Genomic DNA, 9,244 nt, shown 5'->3' with positions numbered 1-9,244 from the left:
CCGCCAGTCATGAGCTGCCCTCCAGTCATGAGCTGCCCTCCAGTCCGGAGCTGCCATTCAGTCCGGAGCTGCCATTCAGTCCGGAGCTGCCATTCAGTCCGGAGCTACCTCTCTGCCCTGAGCTACCTCTCTGCCCTGAGCTACCTCTCTGCCCTGAGCTACCTCTCTGTCCTGAGCTACCTCTCTGTCCTGAGCTACCTCTCGGTCCTGAGCTACCTCTCGGTCCTGAGCTACCTCTCGGTCCTGAGCTACCTCTCTGTCCTGAGCTACCTCTCTGTCCTAAGCTACCTCTCGGTTCGGAGCTGTCTCCTCAGTCTGATGGGGCCCTTTGTGAGGGTTCCTAGGCCAAGGTCGGCGGCGAGGGTCGCCACTCAAAGGACGCTAAGGAGGGGGACAAAGACAATGGTGGAGTGGTGTCCTCGTCCAGTGCCGGAGCCGCCACCGCGGACAGATGCCCACCCAGACCCTCCCCTAGAGTTTTAGGGGGTGCGTTCGGAGTCCGCACCTCAGGAGGGGGGTACTGTCACGTTCTGACCATAGTTCTTGTGTGTTTTGCTTGTTTTAGTGTTGGTCAGGACGTGAGCTGGGTGGGCATTCTATGTTGTTTGTCTGTTTCTATGTTTGGCCTAATATGGTTCTCAATCAGAGGCAGGTGTTTTGTGTTGTCTCTGATTGGGAATCATATATAGGTGGCTTGTTTTGTGTTGGGGTTTGTGGGTGGTTGTTTCCTGTCTTTGTGTTTTCTCTGCACCAGATAGGGCTGTATCGGTTTGCCACATTTTGTTATTTTGTATTTGTAAGTGTTCACTGTTTATCGTTTAATTAAACATGTTGAGCACTGGCTACGCTGCGTGTTGGTCCGATCCCTGTTACACCCTCTCTTCTCGTGAAGAGGAGGAAGGCTGCCGTTACAATGACAGAGTCTTGATCTGGTGGTCCTCCATCCACACCTTGATTGACCTGGCTGTGTGGCATGGAGCATTGTCCTGCTGGGAAAAAAACAATCCTCAGAGTTGGGGAACATTGTCAGAGCAGAAGGAAGCACGTTTTCTTCCAGGACAACCTTGTACATGGCTTGATTCATGCATACTTCACAAAGACAAATCTGCCCGATTCCAGTCTTGCTGAAGCACCCCCAGATCATCACCGATTCTCCACCAAATTTCACAGTGGGTGCGAGACCTGGAGAGGCCTACAAGCCACAGTGTCTCGCACCCACTGTGAAATTTGGTGGGGGATCGGTGATGATCTGGGGTTGCTTCATCAAGGCTGAAATCGGGCAGATTTGTCTTTGTGAAGGACTGGTGGAGGGCATGCCAAGACGCATGAAAGCTGTGATTGAAAATCAGGGTTATTCCACCAAATATTGATTTCTGATGTTAAAACTAATGTTAAAACATTAGTATTGTGTTGTTTAAAAATGAATATGAACTTATTTTCTTTGCATTATTCGAGGTCTGACAACACTGCATCTTTTTTGTTATTTTGACCAGTTGTCATTTTCTGCAAATAAATGCTCCAAATGACCGTATTTATTTAAATATTTTTATTTGGAATTTGGGAGGAAATGTTGTCAGTAGTTTATAGAATCATTTTTTAAATTGTAATTTTACTCAAATACATACATATAAACAGTGAAACTGATAATTTTGCAGTTGTAGTTGTGTGTCTTCGAGTGAAGTTGTGTGTCTTCGAGTGAAACAGAATGGCTTACCTCTGGATTACATTAACGAACTGGAGGCAGTGGAAACCAATGGCTACAGTAGTCCGTCCATTTTAAATGACATCACCGCGTTGAAACCTGCTGGGAAAGGAAAGGCCTGTAGATGCTACCAGAGGAAGCATTTAGTGTAAATTAAATTCACGAGGTTATTTAGGGGTGATAAAGGGAATTTGACATAAGACTCAATTATCCTGTTGTACCCTTTTGCAACATAATCAGCTGGAGTAAAAATGCACTCGAGTTTTAAAAAATCTGCACAATGGTAAACACTCCCATGTGATCAGTGTATTAGTAAAAAATGTGAGCCATTTATTTTAGATGCGATACCAAATAAAGGACAAATGGACTCTTCCTAATTCTTATTTTACAATGACGGATCTAAATTTGAGTAAAGTTTAAACTGGGAATTTCTGAAGCTATACTTATTTCTACCAAGTGCATTGAACTATAAAATGAATACACCAACACTGACAAACATGTGTATTGGTTTTATTTCATTAAATCAGTGGACAAGACAATCATCTGTAGGCTATGGGCTATTCGTGTTAAATTGGCAACAGTAATGCAACACGATAGATCGGATGCTTGAGGAAAAAACGGATAAACGGATAAATAAAACACATTTAGTCTCAGTAGCAAGTTGACATACATTTGCTACGATGGGTTTGTGTAACATCACACTGGTAGCTAAATCGTATTTTTTCTTTGGTTACGAGTGAGTAAGTTTACATGCACAGTAATAATTTGATATGAAACTGATTGTGACAATATTATGCAATAGTCATGGAAACACCTTACTCTGCTTATTTTAATCGGCGAAAGGTGACATCGAAGTAAGCATATGCTGATTAAAACACCTGGTTTTCTAATCAATATTTCGAATTATTACGACATGTTTGGGAAATCCTGATTTACCGTGGAGCAATTACAAGTGGCGAAAACCCTGTATAAAAAGAAACAAACTGCATGCCAAAAGCGCGGTCGCAATTCGAGGCCAAATTACGCGCATCCGAGGCTGTTTTTGGTTTCACTTTCTCAAAGAACCAGTACTGTGTTCAGTGTTTTTACCCCTCCTGACATTGTTTGAGACAAGACTAGAATCATATTCTAACGGTCATAGAGAAACGTTTTGTTATTATCCTGTCGTACGCTATTTAATGGTTTAATAACCAAGACTGGAGTTGGTTTTTGAAGAGAGCCGTAGTTCCCGAGTTTTTCCGCCGCGGACTAAGACAGCGCGGATAAGAACAATGTTATCAAAGGTTCTGACGGTATGTATAGGCAGCCCATATACGTATATCGTACTTGATAGCCATAGATTACTATAATGTCTTTTATCCGTACTGTTGGATCATTTTCTCCTAACTGATTATCTGACTAGAATTCCTAATTACATTTTCCAGTAAATACAGGCAGCTGAAGCCATGCATATTATGGGCTCCAGTGCCGAGGAAGCCCGTGCTGGACTAACGGGCCATGTGTCCACTGTCCAAATGCTCACCTTGCACCGTGAGCTACTGGTTTCCCAAGTGAAGAGCACGCAGTGCATTCTGGATAACCTCCTAGAAAGTGGTTTTCTGTGTATCGAGGATGCAGAAATCATCCAGCGCGCAGCCACCAAGACAGACCAGGTAATTTACCATAGGAGGGTTTCAGAGAGGATACATGTCCATTTGGACCACACACATTAAATGTCAAAGTACCCATCACAAAGACATGCTCTTGCATTCACAAATAGCCTACTAGGCCCTAACTAAAATGGACTAATTGATTTTAAGATGAGAAAATATAAAGACAAGACTTAATTTTGCAATACAATGGCATTTGGTATGTTGCCAGTATCTTACCTGTGAAAAATCCTGTTTGGCCACATGAATCAAAATGTGGGAAGTAATATTAATTAAATATGAATCACTGGTAAGTAAATATGATTGCCATTGTGCAGGTGTGTAAAAGGGGGAAACTGTTAGCTGTCAAATTATTGTTAAATATTGAATCACTGTAAAGTAAATATGATTTACTTATGATTGACATTGCGCAGGTGCGTAAAATCCTGGAATTGGTCCAAAGCAAAGGGGAGCAGGCATGTGAATACTTCCTATATATTCTCTACAAAGTTTATGACGCATACATAGACCTCCAACCATGGCTTAAAGAGATCAACTACCAGCCACCAGACTTCATACGGGACATACCAGTGAAGAACACGGACCCTAGTAAGTATGTCACTAGACTGTATGGTGCAGCACTTCATGTGTGTTATTGGAATTTTACTTAACAGTAAAAAAATACAGTGCATTGAAAATGTAAGCTATTAGAGAATCATGAGGGCAACTACTGTATATTTTGGCTGAATATCAGTGGTTGAGAATGAGACTCCAGTGTATTCTCCCTACCCCCCTCCTCTCAGTTAGTAGGTACTGTGAGAAGCTGAGGCACGAGCTGGGCCGAGACACACGCTTCATTGCATCCTACACCAAGCGAGAGGAAACCCTGCTGGAGGAGCTCTATACAGACACCCTAATGGAGCTCCTGAATGAGCGCAATGAGAGCCTGGGCCACCTGGAGGGTCTGGAGCAGCTCCTGGGAGAGCAGGGTGTCTTTAACCCACAGGCAGAGACGGTGCTCATCACGGGGGACGCTGGGGTGGGCAAGTCCATCCTCCTCCAGAAGCTCCAGAGGCTGTGGTCCAATAGGGAGCTGGAACAGACAGACGCCATGTTCTTCTTCAAGTTCCGCTGTAGGATGTTCAGCACATTCAAGGAGACAGACGAGATCTCACTCAGGGACCTGCTTTTCAAATACAACTGCTACCCCGACCAAGATGCGGACAATGAGGTGTTCAGCTACATCCTCCGCTTCCCTGAAAAGGTTCTCTTTACGTTTGACGGCTATGATGAGATCCAGGCTGATCTGGACCTGGAGAACATGCCTGAGGTGGTTTCTCCAGAGGAGAGGACTCACCCCCTTCTGGTGCTCATTAACCTGCTCTGTGGGAAGCTGCTTAATGGTTCCCGGAAGGTCCTGACGGCTCGGACAGGCACCGAGGTCCAGAGCAGGGTGATCCGGAAGAGGGTGGCGCTGCGTGGGTTCTCTCCGGCCCACCTTCAAACCTACACCAACCTGCACTTCCAAGACCAAGAGCACCGGGACTTGGTCTCAGTCCAGCTGGATGCCAGCCCCCACCTCTGTGGCCTCTGCTCCATCCCACTCTTCTGCTGGATCGTCTTCAAGAGCTTTAAACACCTGCGCTCAGTCTACGACGACTTTGAGCTGCCAGAGGCTTGCATGACACTCACTAACATATTCCTTCTGCTGTCTGAAATCTTCTTCAGCCGGGGGGCCGCTCCCCCACCGGGCCTCCTGAAGAGAAACACCAGGTGCCCCGCTGATACCTTCAGGGCAGGGCTGAGGCCACTGACAGCCTTCTCCAAGCTGGCTCTGCTGGGCATGGAGAGAGGAGGCTTTGTGTTCGACCAGGAGGAGGTGGCCTCCTGTGGCCTGACTGAGGCCGACCTTCAGGTGGGTTTCCTCCGACCGGTCAGCCGCTACGATGCCTGTGGAAACCCTTCTACGTTTGAGTTCTTTCACCTCACCCTGCAGTCCTTCTTGGCTGCATTCTCCCTGGTTCTGGACGAACATGCCAGCGTAGGCAACATCCTCAAGTTCTTCACCGAGTGCAGCAGGAGGGACAACACATCTTGTTTATCATTTGTCTTTCCCTGCATCGGTGGCTCCTCCAAACCCAGGGGAAAGGACCCGTTCAAGACCAACGAGCATCTCCAGTACGTCAACCTCTTCCTGTGTGGACTGCTGTCTAAGACCAACGCCGGCCTGCTGGAGCACATGGTTCCTCCAGCGCTACTGAAGAGGAAGCGGGCAGTCCTCAAGTCCTACCTGTCCACCAGCGTGAGGTCCCACCTCCGCGGCCTGCCACTCCACAGCACAGAGCAGGAGGGCAGCAAGGTGCATGTCCTTCCCAACTTCCTGTGGATGCTGCGTTGCATCTTCGAGACAGGAAGTAAAGAGGTGGCCCAGCTGACTGCGAAGGGCATCACAGCTGACTACATCAAGCTGGGCTACTGTAATGTGTTCTCTGGCGACTGCAGTGCCCTCAACTTTGTGCTGCAGCACCGGCGGAAGAGGCTAGGGGTGGACATGGACAACAACAACATCAGTGACTATGGGGTCAAGCAGCTCAGGCCTTCATTCAGTAAGATGACCGTGGTGAGGTGAGGAATTCGGAATACATGCAGATGGAAACAGTATGTATTTTATGCAACTGTTTACATGAAAGGTACACTTGTTTACAAATAACATAGACAAATAATTTCTTAGTGCTATAAAAAATACTAGTATAACTTTTCATCTAAATTTGTTTTTCCATTTCAGATTGTGTGTCAATCAGATCTCAGACAGCAGCGTCGAGGTACTGGCTGAGGAGCTTATCAAACACAGAGTGGTGGAGGTTCTGGGGTGAGTCAGTGTCTATCAGGGTCAACTTGCCTGTCAAACTTTAGTACTGTATTATGCTGTATGACAAATTCATATGTGACTGTGACTGTATTTCTGTTGCCTTGATTTTGCAGACTTTACAATAATCACATCACGGACATCGGAGCCAAGCTAATTGCTCATATCATTGAGGAATGTCCTAAGTTAAGAGTCGTCAAGTATGTAAATTAATATGTTCAATCAATTATATAATTACTTGTTTATAAATGTAAATGTTTATTTTTGGCACTTTGATTTGTTCAAAGGGTTGGCAGCAACAAGTTCACCAGTGTGGGTGGCAGGTACCTGGCCAGTGCCATTCAGAAGAGCACATCTATCTTTGACGTGGGGTAAGTGCACTATTACAATATTTTTTTATTTATCAGAGTGCATGGGATGGATTGTTCCTGTTTTTCAGAATGTGGGGGAACAGCATTGGTGATGAAGGAGCAAGAGCATTCGCAGAGGCCCTGAGGAATCACCCAAGTCTTACCAACCTCAGGTGAGATGGATGGCAAGATATGTCATCGTTATCACTTCTCTTAATAAGTATGTGGCACTGATTGTGCCATGTCTTTTTCAGTTCACCCACAACTGCGGTTGAGGTCAGAAATAAGGAAGTATAAGCCATTGTTGTATCATTTTACAAACGCACATTCAGCTACAGTATGGGTTATCGAACTCCCTTACTCACAAACACTGAAACTACAGTATCTATTTTACAGTATATCACTCTGCCTCATAGTAATATCATTACCTAAAGTAATACAGTATACTTATGTACTACTAAAAGTAATTATATTTCTATGCTCTTCTCTCCCTTAGCCTCTCAGCCAATGGCATCACTTCAGAAGGTGGGAGGAGCTTGGCTGAAGCACTGAAATGCAACACAATGCTCAGAATCTTCTGGTAGGACAATCTTATTCATACATCAAATTTCTGTGACAGTATTTGTCTCTGTATATTTAATGTGTATCTGTGTCTTGGAGTACAGTACAGTTTAAATGTGTGTTGTGGTGTTCTAGGTTGGTGCAAAATGAGTTGTCAGATGATGTAGCACCAGACATGGCAGAACTGATCAGATCCAACACGGGTCTATCTCACCTCTGGTAAGGCAGGCCCCAGTCTCAACACACTCCCAACAACCAATAATGAAGTTTAACCACAGAATTAACCATAAAGTGAACAAGTTATTTCTGAATGTGAAGAAAAGTTAGCCGGTTAACCTAGTGATCCCTCTGTGCCACTCTGCACAGGTTAATCAATAATCAGCTGACAGTGGATGGAATCAGACAGCTGTCAGAGGCTCTCTCCCACAACACATTTCTCAAAGAGATCTGGTGAGTGTACGCAATGTGACGCAATGTCGCTCACTTAAAGGCACATTACAATTTTTTTTTGTATCAGGTTAATAATAGTATTTGATATATTCCTTAGACACATTTTTATTTCAAAACATCTTTCACCATGTCCACTTTGTAATGATTGTGGGTCTTTTATTGTATTGCTGATTATCATGTGCTCTGTCATCACTCACCCACAGTTTGAAAGGAAACTGTCTTTCTGAAGAGGAAGAGAAGCTGTTTGAGGCTGAGGGAAGGCTACGCTTCCACTGAGGAGACAGAACTGCGCTGGAGCGTGTGTAGATTGGTCACCTCTGTTACCGAAACTTAGAAATTCTGAGTGTATTTTCTTGCATACAACATTTTGTAAATATTTGAACATACTGTATTAGCTAGGTGATTCTGGCATATGGGTAAAAGCCTTGACTACTGGCTGTAAGCGAAGGAGTGATGCGCGTTTGGAGCAATACTGGCTGTATCCAAGGGTCAGCCAATCGTTCACATAACAACAGAATGCAGCACGCGACTGAAGAAAAAGTCAGACAGCTAACGTTAACGTTAGTAACGTTAACCTAACCAATTCGCTATAATACTAACTCGTTTACGAATCCTTGCCGTTCAAGTTATAACGCGTTAGTTGCTTACTGGACCCTGGCAATCTGTGTGAAATGTTGACTAGCTATGAACTAATGTTTTCCCTCTACAGTATGTGGTTCATTTTCAGAATGAGAGAATTAGGTGAAAATTAGGTGTTGCTTGTTAAACAAGTGCAATCAGCGATCAAGTGTAGCTGGAGCTGGGCCTGTCTTAAGCAGGATGCCACTATAGAGGTGAAAGGAACACCACACACTTTCCCTATGTCTCACTTCGTCAATACAGTGGATAAAAAGGGGATGCCAGGTGTACTCTCTGCCTGAAAGAGATCAATTATGCCAACAAAGGGTATCATGCTCTGCTGGCACATTGTAGAACAGATGTCCACAGGCAGAACGTGTACAATTGTAATAATGTGCAGTGTAGCCCAAAGATTTTGCTTATGTTGTGTTTAATTTGACAGTAACACTTGTGTGTGAGTGAGGGGGGATTATTACAATTTTTACTCAGTGAACATTATTTTTGCAAGTGTGTAACAATGTCTACTATAGTGGCCACTATAATAGAGTGACAATAGAATGCCTGTTTGTTTCATTCTATTTCTACTTGAAGATGTTTTTTTGTTGAAAGTGCAATATTTAGCTGTGTGTGAGGTCACAAGTGTTCTATTATAAAGGCTGTCATGGCTAACTGCAATATTGTATTGTTTTTTGCTGTGAGTTAGGTTCACATTAACCACTTTATATTTTACACACAGAGACTGATCATGTAGATCATATTATTTGTTGTTTAATTAGTTAAAACCTGCATTTCCCCCTAGCAGGGATTTATTTTCATGTGTCAGTGCAAAAAATAGTGTCACCTTTTTGGGCCCTCACCAGTTTGCATCCCTGATCTATGCATAGTTACTTCACCCCTACCTACATGTACAAATGACCTTTAACCTGTACCCCCGCACACTGACTCGGTACAGTGGCCTGCTGGAGGTCATTTTGCAGGGCTCTGGCAGTGCCCCTCCTTGCACAAAGGCGGAGGTAGCGGTCCTGCTGCTGGGTTGTTGCCCTCCTACGGCCTCCTCCACGTCTCCTGA

General features: G+C 44.5%; 1 protein-coding gene across 2 annotated transcripts; it reads left to right on the top strand.

Moving 5' to 3' along the window:
- The first annotated feature begins 2,491 nt into the window (after positions 1–2,491).
- Positions 2,492–8,850, top strand: LOC139564674 (nucleotide-binding oligomerization domain-containing protein 1-like). 2 transcript variants are annotated; one of them, XR_011672800.1, is made up of 12 exons: positions 2,492–2,994; positions 3,127–3,354; positions 3,765–3,939; positions 4,134–5,955; positions 6,116–6,199; positions 6,313–6,396; positions 6,484–6,567; positions 6,636–6,719; positions 6,801–6,822; positions 7,043–7,126; positions 7,243–7,326; positions 7,474–7,528. XR_011672800.1 is itself a non-coding variant. In XM_071384411.1 (12 exons), the coding sequence occupies exons 2-12, from the start codon at positions 3,148–3,150 to the stop codon at positions 7,831–7,833; spliced, it is 2,865 nt and encodes a 954-aa protein (XP_071240512.1). In that variant the 5' UTR covers positions 2,498–2,994; positions 3,127–3,147; the 3' UTR covers positions 7,834–8,850. The 2 variants fall into 2 exon arrangements, 1 of the variants encoding a protein (XP_071240512.1); XM_071384411.1 differs by lacking the exon at positions 6,801–6,822 and adding an exon at positions 7,761–8,850 and having other exon boundaries at positions 2,498–2,994; positions 7,474–7,557.
- The last annotated feature ends 394 nt before the right edge of the window (positions 8,851–9,244 follow it).

This window comes from Salvelinus alpinus, chromosome 35 (assembly GCF_045679555.1).
Source record: "Salvelinus alpinus chromosome 35, SLU_Salpinus.1, whole genome shotgun sequence".
NCBI classification, from domain to species: Eukaryota; Metazoa; Chordata; class Actinopteri; order Salmoniformes; family Salmonidae; genus Salvelinus; species Salvelinus alpinus.
This window is presented reverse-complemented; position numbering and strand designations above follow the sequence as displayed.

Bases quoted from the DNA above. Each gene is read 5' to 3' on its own strand.
- LOC139564674 (XM_071384411.1), top strand. From the start codon at position 3,148: ATGCATATTATGGGCTCCAGTGCCGAGGAAGCCCGTGCTGGACTAACG. The intron at 6,720-7,042 runs GTGAGATGGATG...TCTCTCCCTTAG, and splicing joins CCAAGTCTTACCAACCTCAG to CCTCTCAGCCAATGGCATCA. The intron at 7,327-7,473 runs GTAAGGCAGGCC...CACTCTGCACAG, and splicing joins ACGGGTCTATCTCACCTCTG to GTTAATCAATAATCAGCTGA.